Source organism: Prionailurus viverrinus, chromosome D3 (assembly GCF_022837055.1).
Source record: "Prionailurus viverrinus isolate Anna chromosome D3, UM_Priviv_1.0, whole genome shotgun sequence".
Taxonomy (NCBI): Eukaryota; Metazoa; Chordata; class Mammalia; order Carnivora; family Felidae; genus Prionailurus; species Prionailurus viverrinus.
Genome location: NC_062572.1, coordinates 19,729,250 through 19,749,329, shown reverse-complemented (window position 1 = coordinate 19,749,329; position 20,080 = coordinate 19,729,250). Strand labels below are relative to the sequence as shown.

The 20,080-nt window shown below is 52.0% G+C and overlaps 1 protein-coding gene across 4 annotated transcripts in view; it reads left to right on the top strand.

The window, feature by feature from the left end:
* BCR (BCR activator of RhoGEF and GTPase) overlaps window positions 1-20,080 on the top strand; it is a 128,016-nt gene that overhangs the window by 96,059 nt on the left and 11,877 nt on the right. For 2 of the 4 annotated variants that reach the window (XM_047827295.1, XM_047827297.1), the window contains exons 9-16: window positions 1,392-1,513; window positions 2,734-2,902; window positions 3,463-3,582; window positions 4,462-4,537; window positions 5,958-6,062; window positions 6,710-6,784; window positions 10,143-10,240; window positions 12,082-12,213. In XM_047827295.1, coding sequence (XP_047683251.1) covers window positions 1,392-1,513; window positions 2,734-2,902; window positions 3,463-3,582; window positions 4,462-4,537; window positions 5,958-6,062; window positions 6,710-6,784; window positions 10,143-10,240; window positions 12,082-12,213 — 897 coding nt within the window. Of the gene's footprint in view, window positions 1-1,391; window positions 1,514-2,733; window positions 2,903-3,462; window positions 3,583-4,461; window positions 4,538-5,957; window positions 6,063-6,709; window positions 6,785-10,142; window positions 10,241-12,081; window positions 12,214-14,710; window positions 18,288-18,520; window positions 18,779-20,080 lie in introns of those variants that run through there. The other 2 variants (XR_007145727.1, XM_047827296.1) reach the window with 2 other exon arrangements.

Genomic DNA, 20,080 nt, shown 5'->3' with positions numbered 1-20,080 from the left:
TGGTCTCTCTCCCCTGGGCTTGTGAGTTCCCAAGGACAGACTGCTCAGCGTTGCTGCTTGCTCGCTCACTGTGCTGCCTGGGACAGGTGGTAAACCTATCTGAGGCTCCCATTTCTCACCTGTGAAATGGGCCTAAGGACCTGCCCACAGGGTGTTCTGGGGATCCCATCCAATGATCAGGCCATGTACTTGCTTGCACAGCATACTTGGAATGTGCTCGGGGAAAGGAAAGTCTTACCACGTCAGCCTCTCGTCCTGTCTTTGTGTCCTTGGCATGGCACAGCATTGACCCACATGAGGTTCTGGGCACTGTTTTTCAGATGAATTACTGACTTACCTTGGTGTGCCATTCACGGCATTCAGCCACCCCTGGAGCTGTGTGACCCAGTGGGAATGTTCTGGTCTTTCAGATGGAGTACCCGGGTGCAGAGGCGTGTAGCTTGCTGGTGGGCTAGTGCCTCGCATCCCCCTTCTAGGTCTAGGTCCAGGTCCAGTGGACCCTGGGAAGGTCACCTCAGACTCAGGCTGTCGGAATCCAGGCATCCTATGTGGTCTTCTGCCTGTCAGTGGGCACTGACCTTAGAAAGATTAGAGCATGGAGTCCCATCTGTAGGCACACTACTCAGCTTCCTATTGCCCTCGAATTAAGTCCAGGGGCACCTGGGTGGCTCTGTTGGTTAAGCGTCTGACTTCAGCTCAGGTCATGATCTCATAGTTTGTGGGTTCGAGCCCTGCATCGGGCTCCACACTGGTAGCACCGAGCCTCCTTGAGATTCTCGCTCTCTCCTCTCTGCTCCTCCCCCACTCACACCTTCTCTCTCTCTCAAAATATATAAATAAACTTTAAAAAACAAAAACGGAAAACTAAGTCCAGCCTCTACCATGATTGTCGGGGCTGCCCCCTTAAAGTGTTCTGGGCCCACCTCCTCTCCACTCACCAGGCTTCCCCACCCATGCCTGGAGCACCAAGCTCTTCTAGCCACAGGGCTGGGCTATAATGGTCCCTCTGCAAGAATGTCCTTCACATGGCTGGCCTATTGCCCATTCTGGGTCTCCAGTTGCTGTCTGGGAGAGGTGTGGACCGCCCTGCCCACAGGGGTTTTTCCTGCCATCATTTTCTCTGCAGGCCATCAACGTAGCTATAGTGTTCCCCCTCCCCAGCCTCCAAGCCAATGGCTGGTACTCTATCCACTCACCCTCCTCAACAGGCCAAGCACTCAAGAAACTTTACTGAACAAAGAGGAAAGTGTAGTGTAGTGTAGTGTTCGCTGAGACAGAGGGAGCACTGGAGAGTGGACCTGAAAGTAGGAGGCTGAGGGTGTGAGGGCCTGCCCCCCTGCTGGCCCACTGCCCTAACTTGAGCCCGCACCATCCCCCTGCCCCCCCTATAGCACCGGCAGCTGCTGAAGGACAGCTTCATGGTGGAGCTGGTGGAGGGGGCCCGCAAGCTGCGCCACGTCTTCCTGTTCACCGACCTGCTCCTCTGCACCAAGCTGAAGAAGCAGAGTGGAGGGTGAGTGACTACATGGCGCCCATCCTGCCGGGTGGGAAGGGTCTTGGGGTCAGGAGGACAGGGTGGGTTTCACAGATGGACGAAACCTGGCTTTTGTTTTTCTCTTGTGACATGAGCCTAAAGAGTTCTGTAACTATGTGGTCAGGATATACTCTTTAAGTTACATTGTTTCCAACTGGCCATGATGCCAGGCTCAGGGTTAAAGATCATCATTAACAACCTGGAGACAGTCTAGTTCAGGATCAGTGACCAGCCTATTGCCTCCTATAGATAAAAGGGGCATCGGGGTGCCTGGGTGGCTCAGTTGGTTAAGCGCCCAACTTTGGCTCAGGTCATGATCTCAAGGTTTGTGAGTTCCAGCACCACGTCGGGCTCTGTGCTGACAGCTCAGAGCCTGGAGCCTGCTTCAGATTCTGTGTCTCCGTCTCTGCCTCTCCCCCACTTGTGCTCTGTCTCTAGCTCTCTCTCAAAAATAAGTAAACATTAAAAGAAAAAAAGGGGGACCTACCTGACAAGGTACTGTTGGGCAACTGTCATGTCATGACCCAGGAAGAGTAAGTGGCAGGACAGGGAGCTGCAGGGTCTAGTACAGGCTGGCAGAGTGGGGCCGGTATCACTAGACCATCACTGTATTTTGTCTCCCCATACCTGTGAGAGCTTCTAAATTGTTCTCAGCCTAGGCTGCAGGTGCTCCCCCACCACACACACACACCTCTTCCTGGGACTCAGATCACCCAGGTTGCACCAGCTGGAATGGAGGAAAGAAGGTTATGTTGGGAAAGACCAGAGCTAGTCTCTTTCCCCCGTTCTGAGCAGATTTAAATCAGTCACCTCAGAAGAGAGCCTCAGTTTCCCCTTCTGTCAAGGCAGAGGATTACCCCTGATAGATCTGTAGCCCCTCAAACTCTGCAGCTCTGTGGGTGTCTGCAGTCCTGTCCTGCCAGTGGATTCCCCGATATGCTCCCACGTCAGGGAGCCAGGGAGCTGCCACCATCAGCCCAGGATAAGGTGGACCTGGCCTAAGTCACATGTGCAGAGTGCCCATTCCCAGGGTCACCAGTGTCTGCCGATGGCCTTATGCCAGCCTGCTACATGGACCACAAGCTAGGTTTTAAGTTCAGGTAAACTGCGCAAGCCCCAAACTTGGGGTTTCCCGGCTCTTGAAAACAATGACGTTAGCGAAGGAAAGCAGAATGTTAATGTGTGGTTTCCTCGCTCAGCAAAACCCAGCAGTATGACTGCAAATGGTACATCCCGCTCACGGATCTCAGCTTCCAGACAGTGGATGAGTCGGAGGCGGCTCCCAACATCCCCCTGGTGCTGGACGAGGAGTTGGATGCCATGAAGATCAAGATATCCCAGATCAAGAATGATATCCAGAGAGAGAAGGTGAGACCAGCTGGAAAGGAGCAAGGCTGGGCTCTGCAGCTTGAGTGGCAGCAGCCCCTTGCACACAAGTAGCTGACCCACACCTGGAGCCTGGGGCCTGCTGGGACCCCTGTGAGCCCGCCGTCAAGCTTGGAGCCATCCTGCATGGGGGGTAGGAGGGGTGTTCAGCTGCCCTAATGGGGACAACATTCCAGGTGGGGGAACAGCCCCTCCAGCCCACCCTAGACCGTCCCCCAATTGTTTCTGGAGAGGTTTACAAGACTTGAGGAGCAGTGAAGATGGGGCATTCAAGTGTAGGATTAGGCCCGGCCAGAGCAGGTACTATGTGGTGGCCACAGACAAAGTGGGTACCCAGAAGGTTGGGCTTCAGCTCGGGGATGCCTGGCTGAGGTGGGCTCAGCAGGACAGGGGTCTCCTCAACCCTCACCCACCTGCTGGCCTACTACACCACAAACCGAGCAGGTTGAGGGAGGCACTGGGGGCAGTGGGACTGGGCCAGGCAGGAACGGGTAACAAGGGGCCCCCAGAATGGAAATGTGATCATGTGGCTCTCCCCACAGAGAGCAAACAAGGGCAGCAAGGCCATCGAGAGGCTGAAGAAGAAGCTTTCAGAGCAAGAGTCACTGCTCCTGCTTATGTCCCCCAGCATGGCCTTCAGGGTGCACAACCGCAATGGCAAGGTGAGTGCCCCTGGCTCCCGTCTATCTAGAATCTCACTGTGCTGTGGCCGAGACTCACCACCCAGCTGTGTGGCAGCTGTGGTCTCTGGCTCCTGTGTGGCCTCTACAACAGCAGCCCTCTTCTTCTGGAGAATGTTCCCATGCCAAGAGACACTTGTTCAGTATAGCACACCCAGGCCCATGTGTCCCTCTGACTGGTGCTTTAGGCCGGAGCCCCCCAGATTGACTGACAGCTGGCTCAACCCCCACAGCTGGGAGGTAACAGCGTCTCCAAGAAGTTCAAATAGGGCAGGGGGTTCACAGATCTGTGCAGACCGGGCTCTTCGTACAGGGATTCTGTCCAGGGACCTTGTGAACCTGCAAGGTACCTTCTCTCCTGAGTCTGGCTCCTGGTGCCATCTGGAGCCCGGGCCTCTCCCTCTGGGGCTGTGGGCATCACGCATAGCTGTCAGCGTGCAGCTAGCAGAGGCAGCTGGTGGGCTCTGCAGGAGCCTTGTCTCTGGGTCGCAGCTCAGGGCTTGTGTGTTAGACACAGGTGGTCAGTCAAAGTGGCATCGGCCTCTGCAGATCCCACCTGCTAACCTTCTCTGTGGCCCCTAAGCTACAACATGTTATGCCCTGGCCCAGGCAGTCCAGGCAGGGGGGCTGGTGCCAGAGGCAGAGCTGCCCAGGGCACAGGAGCTATGGCCTGAAGCCCAGCTGGCAGGAAGGGTGGAGAGTGCCAGAAGCATGAGCCAAGCCGTAAGCACCCTCAGCCACCAGGCTCCAGCCAGTCTCTGGCCCCAAGGTATGCCTTGGAGGGGTGCACTGCAGGACTCTATGTGGGTGCCTGAGCTGCAGTGGAGGTAACCAGGGTGTATTCTCCTTCTCACCCCCTAGAGTTACACATTCCTCATCTCATCTGACTATGAGCGTGCTGAGTGGAGAGAGAACATCCGGGAGCAGCAGAAGAAGTGTAAGTGGCATCCGCATGTAGAGGCTTAGAACCTCAGGCCTGGATGCTCATCTCCTCCTGTGGTTTCAAGCCTTTTCTTTCTTCCTAAGGAGCTGGGCAGTGGCACTCTTATCCAAGTGAGAAGCTACAGGGAGCTCTGATTCAGAAAATAAATTGGTCAGGAGCTCCTGCCAGGGCCCTACCCCCTGTACCCCCTTTCCAAGGCCTCCCCCACATCCCCTGTGCATCACCCCCTCCCACTTTCTGACCTCCCCTATGAACCCTTCTTTCCCACCACCCCCCCACCCATGCCTTCCCCCAATGCCCTGCCTGCCTCCTGAATCTGCCTGCTCCCTGTGGCTCTCCCTGCACTCTTGCCTGTCCCCTCAGCAGGTGCTATTGCCAAAGGAGCTCTTGGCTGGACCAGCCTGAACAGCCACACTGTGCTGGGCCCTCTCCGCTATCTGAGGGGCCAGCACTTGACCACTCTTAGGATAGGGTGCTTGCTCCTGTCTGGGGCAGTCCATTCCCTGGGCGCTTCCCTCTCTTAGCTGTTCTTTCCTGCTTCTCCCAAGTCAGAGCTGCCCCTGGTTCTGACTGGCTGTCTTCAGGGGTGGGAAGAGAGACTCTGCCACAGGTCCTGTTTCCTTCCTCTGCCCCCCAGCTGTATAGTTTGGGATTCCTGAGCTGTCTTGTTAAGAGGTTCCCATGTGCACTCTGTGTGCCCACTGTTCCGAGAGTGTCTGCAGAGAGAGCCAGGCTGAGCACCGTGTCCCAGGTGGACTGGGAGCCCCACATGCCTCTGCCCTGTCCTGAGCTCCCTACCCTCCAAGCTTATCATCCGTGCATGTGCTGAGCCAGTTCCCCCCACCGCCACCCCCCACAGTGCCCCTGTGTCCTGGAGGACGAGGCACTCCTGGCAGCTCTGATGGCCGGTGCCGGCTGCCCTGCCCATCCATGCTCATGTCCCGGGTTTCCTTTTGTAACCAGGGGACCCCAACCATTTGCAGCATGTCAGCGTCTATTCTCTGCTCAGCACCGTAACAGAAATAAACCCCTTTTCCTCACCGGGTGGGGATGGGGAGCCCTCATTAGCAGAGTGCAGGGCAGGGCTGTACTGGGTGTCTGTGGGGGGATACCCCACGGGAAGGTTCTGCAGGTCACCTCTCACAGTTGCCTGGCCAGCTCATGGGCTTGCAAGCATTATGCTAATCCCGTCCCCACCAGCCAAACCCAGCCTGGGCCAAAGCCACACCTTGCTTGGCCACTTACCAGCTCCTCTCGTGGGAGCAGATCGCCCCCTCCTGGCCATCACAGCTCCTCACCAGGGTGTGGTACAGGTCCAGTGCAGGGACATTGGAGAAGGCCCTCTGGGTGTCCCTGGAGTCTGAGGAGCCATGCAGACTGGCTGGCTGATGCACCTGGGTTCCACTTTCTTCAGGTTTCAAAAGCTTCTCCCTAACATCCGTGGAGCTGCAGATGTTGACCAATTCGTGTGTCAAACTTCAGACCGTCCACAGCATTCCACTGACCATCAACAAAGAAGGTGGGCTGTCGTCACAAGGGCTGCTGTCCCTTTCTGCTGCCAGCACTGTCTGTGAGACCATGGGTTTTCATCCTGACAGAATGTGTGTGCTGCATAGGGCCTGTTGGCCCCTCCCAGGGGTAGATGGGATGGGTCAGGGGTGGTCTGTCCCCATGACTTTGTGCCTGGTCACATGACACATCTCGGATCCTCTGTGCTTTGGGTTTGGTCCTGCACCCCTGTCCTCCCAGCCAGGCACTTCCCACCCACACCTTTGCTCATGCTGTGTTTTGCATTCACTTGCACACACACTTATGTACACTCATTCCCGCTCATAGGTATGTGCTTGTGCACATGCACACATGTCACATGCCACTCCTCACATGACAACATGCATGTCACATGACACACCCTACCCCTCCCCTCTCCTGTCCTGAGAACCTTACTGTGTTTCAACCCAGTCCCTGGTCTGCCTGTGTTGTAAACCCAACTCAGATCCTAAGACCCCTGAGACAGAGGCTACAATGGTTATGTTTCTGGCTCATGACCTCACCTGGCCCCATGCTGAGCAAATGGCAAACCCTCCCATTGAGGGTTGATTTTGAAGCACAGTCTGTCATTTGCCTCCCTCAGGAGAACGATGCTCACCTCTTTGGTCTCTTGCGCAGATGATGAATCTCCGGGGCTCTATGGATTTCTCAATGTCATCGTCCACTCCGCCAGTGGCTTTAAGCAGAGTTCAAGTAAGTGGTTACTTTGAGGAAGAAGGTGACAGGGCACCAAGCTGGAGGCTGTGGACCCTGGAACCAGGGTCGTGGCTCAGAATATCATCAGGTGCCTTTGGCCCTTAACCGGGTGAGGTCCTGTGCTGGTTGATACCCAGAGTGGTCTGTTGCCTTCTTTGGTCTGTGGACGGGATGTGTGAGCTGGTGAGTTGCCCCCTGCAGGCGGGTCTTGTAATTGCAGGCACTGGAGTTTTCTGTAGCCAGGAAATACAGCCTGAGTTCCAGGCAAGGAGGGCTGCAGGGAGCACTTTGACCCAGCCAGTAGAGTAGATTTGGCTGCTGACAGCTAACTGGTTACCCTTTTCATCCTTCCCCTCCCAGGCGGGGAACACCTCTCAGCTACTCAAGCTGTCAGATCAGTGAGGGCTGGTTGCATTTCAGTCCAGGGTGGCACATACTGTGTCTCTCAGCATGGCACTCCAAACAAGTCCTCATCGTCCCTCTTAGGAGGACAGAGGACAGGCACTGTGCTATTGACCTGTCCCACTGATGCTGCAAAACTAAACAAGAAATCCCTGACAAGCCACAGCATAGAAGACAATATTTACAAACCATATATACATGATATGGGACTTGTATTCAGAGCATATTAGAGAACTCTTAGACCTCAGTGCTAAGGAGACAAGCCAGTTTTTTAAAATGAGCAAAAGATAGGGGTGCCTGAGTGGCTCAGTTGATTCAGCGTCCGACATCGGCTCAGGTCATGATCTCACAGTTCGTGAGTTCGAGCCCCGCCAGGCTCTGGGCTGACAGCTCAGAGCCTAGAGCCCGCTTCAGATTCTGTGTCTGTCTCTGTCTGCCCCTCCACTGCTTGCACTCTGTCTCTCGCATTGTCTCAAAAATAAATAAACATTAAAAAAAATAAAAAATAAAATAAAATGAGCAAAAGATTTGAATAGACACTTCACCAAAGAAATACAAGTAGCTAAGAAGCGCATGGGAAGATGCTCACGGTCATAGGGAAATGTAAACTAAAACCACAGTGAGGGGGCACCTGGGTGGCTCAGTCGGTTCAGCGTTCAGCTTCGGCTCCGGTCATGATCTCACAGTTTGTGAGTTCCAGCCCCACATCAGTCTCACTGCTGTCAGCACAGAGCCCACTTCAGATCCTCTGTCTCCACCCCTATCCCACTTGCACCTTCTAAAAAATCAACATTAAAAAATAAATAAATAAAACCACATTGAGGTTCCACTTCATGCCCACCAGGATGGTGATGACCACAAAGGTACACAGTGACGACTGTTGGTGGGGATATGGAGAAATGGGAACCCTCAGACACTCCGCTGGTGAGGATGTGAAATGGTTTGGCCACCCTGGAAGACAGTTTCACACTTTTTTAAAAAGTTAAACACACCCGTACCACGTGACCCAGCAGCCCTGCTTTTAAGTATTTATTCCAGAGAGATAAGAACATGTCTGTATAAAGACTTGGATGTGCCTGATAAACATAACACGTTCATCCATGCGACAGAGCGCCATTCTGCAATAAAAAGGAATGGAGTACTGATACAGGCAACGATAGGGATGAACCTCAAAAGAATTATTCCCCAAAAAAGACACCAGGTACAAAAGATTACATGTTGTATCATTCCACATGTATGAAATTTCTAAGGCAAAATTTGGAGACAAAGCCTAGCAGGGGGTTCCTGGAACTGGGGATGTGAGGAGGTTTGCCTACAGTTGATCCAAAGGGCCTTTTGCGGGGTGGGGAGGGGGGGGGTACGGCGGCAGTGTTCTGCAACAATGGCAATGCTGATTTACTAAAAATCCTCAAACTTACAGCAGATGGATTGTACATTGTGCAGATTTTACCTCCATTAGGTTGTCACATAGGCGTAATTGTCCCCTGGGAGCACCTGCTCCACACCCCTCTCACACAAATGCTGGTGTTTTCAAGGGTTCCATCTAGGCCTTCCTCCCTCACTGCATACACTCCCTCTTCCTAGGCCCAGGGACCCTTCCATCAACAGCGCAGTTGATGTCTGGAACTGCCTCTCTGTCCCCACTCTTCTCTCCTGGCCTCCCTCTATTACTTTCTGTCTGAGTCCCCAGTGTCCCACACTCTACGCTCCACATCCCCAAACCGAACCTATCACTTGGGCTCCCAAACTTGTTTCTCTTATTTTATCCCCTGCCCCAGTGAGAGGTGCCACCCTCTCTGCCCTGTGGCTAGGCCGGAAACCACCATCTGGTTCCCTGGCCATATCAGTAAGATGACATTCTCTGTCTGTGGAGTTTCCTCATTACCTCTGGCCACCTGCCCCACCCTTCATCCAGGCCCTGGGAGTGGCCTCCTCCCTGGTCCCTACCTCCGCTCTCCCTGCACCCCACAATTCTCCCAGCAGTGAGCTGTTTTTGGTGCCCCATCCTGGCCTGCAGCACCCTTTGCCCCAGTTGACCTAGTAAACTCACAACAGGGTCTGCGCAGGTGGTCGGCACTTCCCCTAGCCCCACCCTTCTCTGTGCATCATCCCCCTGATGGTGATGGTACATTCATCTCTGCCCAGGTCATCACCCATAGGGTTCTCACATAGAGGCTTTAGCCAGGATTTGTCAAATGACCAGGTGAGCACACGTTCTGACAGGTGCTGGTTCAGCTGTACCACGGGGCGGAATCTGCACGTGACGTGCTGGGGCCCATGCTGGCCACTGGTGTTTTGCTTTATTTTTTCCAAATTTTTATTAAAATTCTAGTTAGTTAATGTGCAGTGCAATATTGGTTATTGGTTTCAGTGTTGTTTTATTTTGAAAAGAAACTTAAGACTTTTTTTTTTTTCTGATTTTGAAAATGTCAAGGAGCAAGAACTCCTGTCCCTTTCAAGGCCAACTAACAGGAAAAAATTAAACTTAATAGCACACACGCTGGGAATCCACACAGACATGGAAGTTACAAAGACAGGCAAAATGAGGCATATATGTCATCCTGAACCTAGGAGAAGGGGGCAGAGGTCTGGGGCTTCAGAGGAAAGGAATGCACTTCACAGGACGACAGGAAGAGCAGATATTTAGCAACTAGATGTTTGCCCTGCCTCACCAGTAGGTCACTCAGATTAGATTTATCTCTGCTAATAACCCTTATTCTGGGAAAGACCCCCCAATTTAGATTCTTCTGTGTAGTTACAGGAAGGGCAAAATTTCTCTTGAGCCCAGATGGTCTTGATTGCTCTCAGCTCAGAATGATCTTCTTGTCCCAGTGGCCCGCCCATCTTGGGGCAGCCTGCCCTTGGTCCCCTACAAAAATAGCCCCTGCTTCTGATAGAAAACTCGGGTAATATGGAAAAGTACGATCACCTTCCCTTTGTTGCCCTCCCACAGATCTGTACTGTACCCTGGAGGTTGATTCCTTCGGTTATTTTGTGAATAAAGCCAAGACTCGCGTTTACAGAGACACAGCTGAGCCCAACTGGAATGAGGTGAGGCACTACTTCCAGGCAAGTCTTGTATGTTGGCCCTGGCTGGCAGGCCAGGATCTTTTCCATGGGGAGAGTCTGAACACCGCCCCCACCCCACCCGCCCTGGGCTCTCTAATGTCTTTCCTCGCAGGCAGGCGCCTCCGCCTCCGCCTCCGCTGCCCACATTCCACCAGCATTCCAGGAATCTCCTGGGAGGAGGGGGGGGGGGGGCGACCAGTCCAAGAGATTTTATCTCTGTGTTCCTGAGAATCCAACCCCCTTCACTCCCCATCACAAAGAAACAGCCTATTTTTCTGGAGAAGGTTTTGGAAAAGAAACTTAAAAGGGTTTTTTGTGCTGCCTTTGTTATTGCTTAGTTTACTTGGTAGATTTCCGTACTGTTTTTCCTTGGAAGTTGGAATGAGCCCTGTAGCCCTCTTGGTTTGTGGAAGCCTGGGGCTCTGCCAGGGGAGGGTTGGGGTAGGGACCCTACTTGCCTGTCCCGAGTGTTGGATTTGTATAGTTTGCTGCTCTGTTCTCCTTCACCTTGGAGAGCTGTTGTGTAACTTGCTCACCATCTCACCTTGAGCCTTCGGGAGTGTGGGAATGATTATAGTGTAGCCAATATTGATAAAGTCCCCAGATCTGTGAGAATGCCATTTCTCAGTTTCTGGAGTAGCTGTGGCCTAGGAAAACCTCATGCTTGAGGCTGTGGGTGGAAAGCAAACCACCTGCTCCCTTGGAGAAGAAGAAGCTAAGACCAAATGGCTGTCTGGTCCACTTTGGGTCATGTGGCTGGTAGAGCCATGGGGCCAGCACCCAGCTCTCCTTTCTTGGCATCCATGACTCTCATCATCAGATTTGCTACCTTAGTAGGACTGGGGCACAGGGAGCCCATAGGATTGCCCAATCATTATAGCTCTGGACATCTATGCAGAAAGGGTGATGGCTGCCAAGACAAGGGAGCATCATAGCCAGACGGATCCATCAAAGGCTTTGCAGAGAGTAAATGAGCATGACCTGACAGGGGCAATGAGGGAGGGGTTCTGGAGGCACCAGCAGTAGAGGCTCAAGGAACCCAGGCATGGAGGATTCCAGACCAGCATCACCTGGTGGCCACCCTGGGTGTGCGTATGGATCATCAGGGCTGTTACACATTCCTGGCACACACACACCCTCCCCACCCCCATGCAGGCTCAGAAATATCTCCTTTCTTTTCCCCCACCCTCTTCCATTTCCCCACCGTGAACCTGTGCCTGCAAAACCACTGGTGTGAAATGTAGAATTTACTGAAGACATCATGTGGTGATGGAGGAGAAAGTCAACACCACACATCCCACAGCAGACAACTCGAAAACCTATAAGAACGGTTCTTTCCTCTCCTATATCACCTCCATGGGTCGATTTCCTTCCCTGCTTTCAAATAAACTTAATTTATAGAGCAGCTTTAGGTCCACAGCTTTAGGTCCAGAGCAGAAAGGACAGAGATTTCCCATATGCCCACTGTCCCCAAACATGCACAGCCTCCCCAACTAATCAATGAACCTACACTGACATCATTATCACCCAAAGTCCATAGAATATCTGCATTTATAGCCAGTACCCATGAGCTTCTGATGCAGGGGGAATGGGGACTGCCTTTTGACATACTAGCTTAGGGAGTTTGGATTCAGTGTGAGAGGTATTCTGAGCTTCCAGAAGCATCCAGATTGAGCCACAATGGGATGCTCACAGGGAAGTAGCTTCTGAGGGTCTTTGTCACAGGACTAAAGTAAGCAAGGTCTCAAGTCATGGGTCCTTTTGGGGCAGCAAGGAAGTCATTGGACCTGTTAACAAGGGACTTTCCTTTCTTGGGGCTACAGGAGTTTGAGATCGAGCTGGAAGGCTCCCAGACCTTGAGGATTCTCTGCTATGAAAAGTGTTACAACAAAACAAAGATCACCAAGGAGGACGGCGAGAGCACAGACAGGATCATGGGGAAGGGCCAAGTCCAGGTGAGGCTGCCGCCCTCCTCTGCCCCCTGCAGAGTCCCTCTGCCACCACCGAGTGCCCCCCCCCCCACCTCCGACACAGCTTCGTACACCTGCCTCTGAACCTGCCCACACCCTCCTCCAAATGCTCCAGTTTCTTTCCCCATTTGACCTTCTGGGACACTGAGGTTGCCTGGCTCCACAGGTTGGGAGTGGTTGGGGGAATTCCTGCTCCTCTCTCTGTTTGAGTGCCTGTTATGCCCCATCTTGCCCCCACAGGAAGTTCAGTTTGACTTGTTTGGCAGCGGGGGCCTCAGTTCCTCCATAGCCTTAGTTAGCAAAGTCCAAAGGCAAAACGGTGAGGCGGTGCTGTGGGCTGCAGTTAGCAGTTCAGAGACCATCTCAAATTGGAAAAAGCACAAAAATCCTGGAGTCTACCCGCCTGACATCTTCTCTATGGCTTCTAGACCCGGCTTCCAGGGGGTGCAACTGCATCCCTAAGCAGGGCAGACACAGCACACACACCCCCCACCAGAGTTGGCATAGAAGCCCCCTGATAGGCTAAGAGTAAGTGTCCATACAGGATGAGCAAGGGAACCGCAGGTCCTCAGTGAAAACCATGCAGGCCCTCGGTCCTTCAGAAGCTTGCCTAGCCACTGGAAGCCCACCATCAGCCCTTGTGCTTCTTGGCAGACAGGAGCTGCGCTGCCTGCCTTGTGTTTCTCACGGCCTCACCTGTGCAGTTCTGTGCCCCATCGGGGGAAACCCTGATATCCACATTCCTTACAGGGCATCTTACCAGACCCAGCTGAGCAGTTTCCTCCCTGCCCTGCCCTGGAGGTGGGCACTGACTGTTCCACTCCTTACAGACCCTCGGATCCTTTGACAAAGCCTCCAGCAGGAGTGGGCTGGCTGGGCGTTCCAGGTGTCTGTGGGAGAAAGGGGCTCTCCATGAAGCCCCACCTCCCTTCCCTGAGGCCAAGAAGTAAAATTCTTTTTGTGCTGAAATACTAAGCGGTAGGAATGAAGGAGAAGGATGAGTCTCCCCTGAGTAATTGGGGAGGGCCCACATGCATTCATTCAGACCAGCAAGTCCTCCCTAAGCAGTGGCTCTGGATCCCCTCTGTTTTACCAGGTCCTCAGGACAGTTTTCACACTGCCTGTTTCCCCACCCTGGAAGCTTATTAGGGAACTCAGTGGCTCAGGGTCTCCAGGGACCCACTCCCACCCCATACCTTGAGACCAGGTCTAAAAGTAAAAGTGCTCCTCTGACCGCCTTATACCTGCCCCCCCCCCCCCCCCCCACCTACCTGCCAGCAGACATCACCCAGCCAGGGGACAGACACTACCCCCACACAAAGACACAGAGAAAGGAAACTAATGAAGCACCTCCCCACCCCCGTGCCACATCCCATACCTTCCTAGGAGAGCAGGTCCAAGGCCTCAGCTGACCCTACAGACAGGACCTGGGGCTGGACTCTCCTAAGGTGGGCAGTAAGACCAGCCTGGGGCAATACTCCAGTGAGCCCACTGAAGTGTGGGGTGCATGTTGGGGGGATCAGTGGGGCAGCCTTGCCCAGCATTGGGAAAGCAGGATTCTTGGCCCCTCTCAGAAGATGTAACTGGAGCACAGGGGGTCCCAAACAGACCAGGTTTGCCACTCACTGCTGATAAAATCCAAAGGCACAGAGAGGAGTGGTGGTGAAATAGGGAATTTATTTCAGAGAGGCCAACACTGGGAAGACGGGACTAGAATCCCAAAGACTGTCTCCAACGTGCCAAAAATGCTTCCAGGTTCATATGAGATAAGTGTGGGACAAAGGTCGGTGGGCGTATGCAGGTGGGCAGTGATGGTCAGGTGAAGCATTGTCTTGGGGTCAGTCATGTCGTGTCTTGCTGACATCAGGATAGTCCTTATTACTTGAGGGGTAGCTTCAGTTCTCAGGGGATGCTTTGCTCGCTAATTCTTTTGCCGTAGTTAAGAGATGAGCTGGAAAGAACTTCATCAGTGAGGAAGTACGGACTGAGATCGTAATGGAGGTAGTTGAAATCCTCTTTCAATGGGCAGAGTCTGTGTAGGTCAGCTCTTAGTCCAGGGGCACTCAGTGGATGTCTTGGACCTGAGTCCTACCTGTGACTTAGATGCTAAGGGAGAAGGAGATGGTTCCTCCTTGCTCCCCATGTGCCTGGCACACCATTGAGCCAGTTGTAGGGTCTTGGTGGCAAAAGGCTTCTGGGTGGAAGAAGCAGAAATGCAAGCCAGTGCTCTTCAGTTGTTCCACTCTTAGGGTCCTATCCAAGGATCTTTGACGAGCCAGGTACCTTCCCCAACCAGGGTCACCCCCATGAGCTCAGCATGCGTCGCACCTTGACCGATACGTACACCCACTTCAAAGTTGGGGTGATGCTTGGGAATGGCTCGCATGCCCAATGCAGACACTCACCACTCTGCAGCCCCCCAGGGTCCTTGAGACATTGCCCCCCCAGTGTCCTTGAGATCTAACTCTGTATTTCCACATAGATTGCGTTCACCTTCTTGGCTTTACGGAGAATCCCATGGATTGAATCAACCACATCGTTGAGCCATTCTGCTCTTAATGGACACTAAGTTTTCCAGATTTTGCTATTCTGTGAGCATGCTGGTGCTGGACATCTTTGAAAACTGACATGTTTTGGCATTACTGGGCAACAGTCACAGCTTGGGCTCTGCTCTACTGCTTCACAACTAATGTGTTCCTCTTTCTACCCCTCCCTTCTCCCTCTCCATGCTTGCATCTGTTCCAGCCTGGGCATCCCTTCTCCACACCCAGCCCTGACCCCCATCTTGCAGAGCCCAATGGCGATCTGAGGATGCAGACAGGCTGGGTGTCTGGCCCCTTTTTTCAGCCCATTACACAAGGCTAAAGGAGGCTCAGATTCCACCAACCTTTGACTCAAATCATCCAAATTCTCCAATAGGTGACTCCTTCCAGTAATCCAGGAGGCAGTGAGATTTGAACCAGGGCCTCTGAGCACTGGTGGGTAACTGGGGGTTCTCAGTGGAAGAGAGAAAAGAACAGATACTTGTCCTCTTCTTTTATTGTATTGAGACCTCTTTGGAAACCCTTTGCCACATTACTGCTGGATATAAGCAAAATATTCCTCCGTGCACATAACCTGTGCTCTCAAACACTCTCGGACACACGGACGTGTCAGATGAGCACCCTGTCCTGTCCCAGGGAAGAAGACAGCAAGTGGTGTTATGGGGCCTGGCTTGGGGCATCTCTCCAAACTCTGGCTGTTCTCTGCCCCTTTCTGCCATCTGGCCCCAGTCTGCATTTCCCCTCACAGGTGCTTTGAGAGGTGCTCCTCAGCAAATAATCTCCCTTGCTTTTCCTTCAGTAGGACAAGATGGGACAGGAGTAGAGGACATGGACTGTATTTAAAAAGAAAAAAAATTACAACCTCATTAGAACAGAAAGGTGAACGATGTTCAGCGGGATACAGGTATAGGGACCACTGCAGGGGGTTTTGCAGCAGGGGAGAGAGATGGACCCCCAACTCTGACTATAACAAGGGAAGGGGGAATTTATAGACAAGGAGCAGGGTGTGGGGTGGGGGTGGGGGGGCGGTCATCGATTGGAAGTTACTAAAAGGAAACATCACGGGTAAGGGAGATTCTGGCTAAACCTACCTAATGGGCAGGCCAGGGCAATCAGATGTTACTGGGGGCTGGGGCGGGGGGAAGAAATGAGGAATCTGGATAGACGTTGAGGGTAATCCGCTATTAAGGATATCGAGGCACGGTTTTTGCTAAAATTGGGCTCTTAGGGAAATTCCCAAGAATGAGGTCTATTGGAAAACAACTCAGAGGAGCCCGACTGGTTTGGTCAAGGGGAGACTCTGTCCACTCCCTCAGCCCCAGTGTGCCTCCTATGACCTGGGGCAATTCATCACTGCCTGTATAAACTTGTTTCCTCAATGTAAATTGTAGTCGGGGGCCACGAAGGCGGATGTGGAGGCCTTCAGTGTCAGCTGCCACTGTTATTATTACTCATTGTTGTCACTGTTAGTGGAGAAGGTGGGCTCTGGCTCCACTCCTTCGTCTGTGTCTGCTTCGGTGGAAGAGATGAGTGAATGGGAAGCCTGGCCGCTGAGCAATCATTAGCCAGGAAGGAATCCCAGCATAACCCAAGGTCCGTTTGTGACTCACAAAGAGTAGGCAGTGGCCAGCCTGGCCCCTGAGGACCCCCATTCCCGTGGGGAGTGGAGGGGGGGCTTGTTTACAAACTCAGGATCCCCAATACGAGTAGGAAGGAAGTCAGAGGAAGAGCGGTGATGACGCCCTGTGACCCTAGCCAGGCCTCTTTCTGCCTCCCCCAACCCCCACAGACACTGTTTTCTGTGTGGGGCACCCCTAGGGGAGGGCATTCGTGACTCTAGTGGGGGACAGCCTTCCTGAGTGGGGGCTTTTCCCAATAATACCAGGCACCTTCGGAGTATGCCATGTGGGACAGACATGTAGCCCTGCCCATCCTGTTGCTGGGGTAGGGGAGGTGGGAATAGCATGGTCTTCTCCTGCAGGTGCCTTCCACCCCCACCTGCCACATGCTCTTTGACTCATAAGTTTAGTGGAAAGCCCTTCCTGTGAGGTGGAGAAGGTGCAGCACCCTGGGAGTATCTGAGGGGGCCCAGGAGAAGCCCACAGCTGGCCAGAAGGGCAGAGGCCAGGCAGGTCCCTCCAAGGGGCCAGGGACAGAAATCAAGTTTCCAGCAAAGCTGCTCACATGCCTGTCTGGGCAGATGGTGTCAGAGTCATCTGGGGAGCTAGGGCCTGATCTCCCAGAGCTGGGGTCCTAGATCAGTCTGGTTTTACTGCCTTACATGATGGTGGTGAGCTGAGGGTTCAGGAACCACTGGCCTGAGTCTGAGGTTCCAGCTCTTGCTCTTCAGATGACTTGGCAGATCCCTGCTTCCCCTCTTAAATGATGCAGTCTCCATGAGAGGAGAACAGAGGGATGAGCCAAAGTCAGCTGCTCAACTGACTGAACCACCCAGGCACCCTTCTCTTCTCCATTTTCAAATTTTCTGTGTTGTTTGAACCCCCTACCCTATTCCTTCTTAGTGATTAACTTTATATCAAATCCTAGAATATTGTCATCTGCCATTTCTCCTGATATTTTGTGTGTCTAGCTGAGCTCACGACTCACATTCCAAGGGGGACGTCAGAGTTGATTTTTTTTTTTAAACATTTTTTTGTGAGTTTTGGTTGAGACTGGGGCCTCAGATCTCTGGTCTGACCCTTACTTTATTCGAAACTGGTACTTAGGGCTGTCTGTATGTGGTTTCCCAAACTTCTCTGCCAGCCTGGGTTGCTTGCCTCACGCATAGAAACCTGGTTGAATACAGACCGACAGGTCCAACGGTGCCCCTTTCCAGGGGTGCCCTGGCACCCACACTCCAGCCCTCACCAAGACCTCACTGTAAGGTCTGCCCACTCACGGGCAGTATCCTCATTCGACCACCAGTTCTGTGGCACTTGTGCCCCAAGAGCCCACTGAAGTGCCCAGCAACAGCTGTATGAATGTGGAGATGCCACCAACACTTGGACACGCACGTGTGCAGCCACACCACTGAGTATGCCAACCTGAAACTGGAAAGAAGCTAAGTGCCCATCAGCTGGTGAGTTCATAAGCCAAGTGTGATATATCCGTATGAAATATTATGCAGCCAGAACAAAGGAAGGACATTCTGATACACACTACATGAATGAAACTTGAAGACATAAGTGAAAGAAGCCAGACACAAAGGGATAAGTAATATATGATGACACTTACACGAAGTATCTAAGACTGGCTAATTCCTCAAGACTAAGAGTGGAATAAAAGTTACCAGGGGCCAGAAGAGGGTGGAAATGGGGAGCTACTGTTTCACAGATACGATGTTTGGGATGATGAAAACGTTTTGGAGATAGGTAGTGGTGGTGATTGCACAACATTATGGATGTACTTAATGCCATTGAACTGTGCACTTAAAAATGGTTAATTTTATGTTATATATATTTTACCACCATTTTTTTAAAGAGTTAGCATGTCATGGGGTGCTTGGGTGGCTCAGTTGAGCGTCCGACTTCAGCTCAGGTCATGATCTCACAGTTTGTGGGTTCGATCCTCAGGTTGGGCTCTGCGCTGACAGCTCAGAGACTGGAGCCTGCTTCGGATTCTGTGTCTCCCTCTCTCTCTGCCCTTCCCGCACTCACACTCTGTCTCTCTTTCAAAAATAAATAAAAACATTAAAAAATAATACTAATAAAAATTAAAAAAAAAAAACAAAACAGTTAATATGTCCACAGGGTACAGGGATGGACATGGGAGCCCAGACCCAGCCACTTGCCCTTTCATGAAATCCCTCAGCAGAATGACAGCCCCTGCTCGGTGCAGCATGGTGGAAAAGCCACTTTCAGAAGCCTCTTACAGCCACCCTTTGGAGCCTCGGCACCCTCACCTGTAAGAGGGCAAGCGTCTGGCTCTCAGCAGTCCCCAGTGACCACATGCTCACTCTGTGCCAATATGTACTGCAACGTGTGTATATTAAATATGTTTATACTGTATGTCTTATAAACACATGTCTTGGCCCTGAGATACCACAGCGAATGAAATAGACAAAAGCCCGTCGTCGGGGCTGGTAGGAGAGGCAGACGTCAACCGAAATAAGAGTAAGAGCTGTGGTCAGGTGGGAAGGAGATGGGGTTTGGGGGAGATGTGGTTTTCAGTTCGGTGGTTGGGTACAGCAGGTACTACTACAAGGGTACCGAGAGGTCTAGCCTTTCATTACAGGGGATTACCTCAGGGCCATGCACTGTCCACCCACACAGCCATTCACTGTGCCAGGGCCTCCTATTGTTGGGGGGAGGGATGCCTTCCTGGGTGGCTGGGGGTGCGGTGCTCAGAGATGAATGAGGTGCAGCCTGCGTTGGGGGTGAGCAAGAGGAGAAACCAATGTCCCCTCTTAAACCATCTTGGAGGGAGCAGGTCCAAAGGGTTTTTTGCATCAGTAACATAAAATGGGTGATGATTGTTTTTAACAAACATCTGAGGAAGATTTTTGGCTGTAGAAGTTACGAACATGTAAAAACATGTGAGCAAATCCTTGTACAGATTTCCCCAAGATTTGTCCTGAAGAAGCATACCACTACCACCGTGGAGAAAGTGTGGCCATGCGACCTGGACCCTCCTTGCTCAATTGAGGTCCAGTTTGGGACCCTATCTTTTTTTCTTTAGCTGGCATACCATAGAATGCATCCATTATAAGCATACGATTCAATCATTTTTGGTAAATTTACAGAGTTGTAGAACAATCACCAACAATCCAGATTTAGAATACAGTAAAACCTTGGTTTGCAAGCATAATTCGTTCCAGAAACATGCTTGTAACCCAAATCACTTGTATATCAAAGCAAATTTCAAGACCTGCTAGCTCAGTTGTGATCATGTGACATTCGGCATCACGGACTACTCGTGTTGCAAGACATCACTTGTTTATCCAGTTAAAATTTATTAGAAATATTTGTGGAACACCCGCAGAACAAGCTATTTGCAATCCAAGGTTTTACTGTATTTCCATCCCCCAAAACGATTTCCTCATTCCCATTTATAATCACTCACTATTCAGACCCAGGCTGATCTGCTTTTTGTGTATAGATTTGCACTTCCTGCATGTTTCATGTAAATGGAATTATTGTATATTTATGTAGTCTTTTGCAACAGGCTTCTTCCCCTTAGCAAGTTTTTGAGCATCCTGCACATCATAGCAAGTATCGGCCCTTCATTCCTCATTATGGCTGAATCATATTCCATTCTGTGCATTCATTTACCACGTTTTATTTATCCATTCACCAGTTGATGGACACTGG